We start from the raw sequence: 424 nt of genomic DNA, 5'->3' as shown, positions 1-424 counted from the left end.
TACAGTGGTTGCCACCAGCCACGCAGGTGCCACCACCACCCTACCTCCGGCCAGCTGGAAGGCAGAGCTGAGCACGTCCAGGGAGCATACGAAGAGGTACAGGAACCCGAACATCAGGGGCACCTTGAGAAGGGAGACACAGATGGACTGGACCCCAGCCCAGCACCCCAGCTCTGCGCAAGACAAGAGAGATGGTTAAACTCCAGCCCTGGCATGGCCCTGTCTCCCTGGACTCCCACAGCCCTCTGCCATCTTCCCGTGCCACCAGCAAGACAGGGCTCATGCACCAGCTGTGCCACCACTCTCCATCTCCTCCCGCCCTGGAACACTGTGTGCTGACCACCCCCGTGGCCCCTCGCTTCTGCAGGCAGCACCCTGGGGAGCTGAGGATCTCCCCCGCCGGCAGGCAGCCCACCACGCTGGG

The 424-nt window shown here is 64.4% G+C and overlaps 1 protein-coding gene across 1 annotated transcript in view; it reads right to left on the bottom strand.

Annotated features, from left to right (window-relative positions):
- Positions 1-173, bottom strand: part of LOC104496304 (sodium-dependent phosphate transport protein 2A-like) — a gene marked incomplete at both ends in the record, with an annotated part of 4,038 nt that extends 3,865 nt beyond the window's left edge. The window contains 1 exon segment of the mRNA XM_010139392.1: positions 45-173. Within this exon segment, the coding sequence (XP_010137694.1) occupies positions 45-173 (129 nt within the window).
- Between the last annotated feature and the right edge of the window lie 251 nt (positions 174-424).

Source organism: Buceros rhinoceros, unplaced genomic scaffold, assembly GCF_000710305.1.
Source record: "Buceros rhinoceros silvestris isolate BGI_N320 unplaced genomic scaffold, ASM71030v1 scaffold20757, whole genome shotgun sequence".
Taxonomy (NCBI): domain Eukaryota; kingdom Metazoa; phylum Chordata; class Aves; order Bucerotiformes; family Bucerotidae; genus Buceros; species Buceros rhinoceros.
Note: the sequence above shows the minus strand (reverse complement) of the source record. Positions and strands in the feature narration are given on the sequence as shown.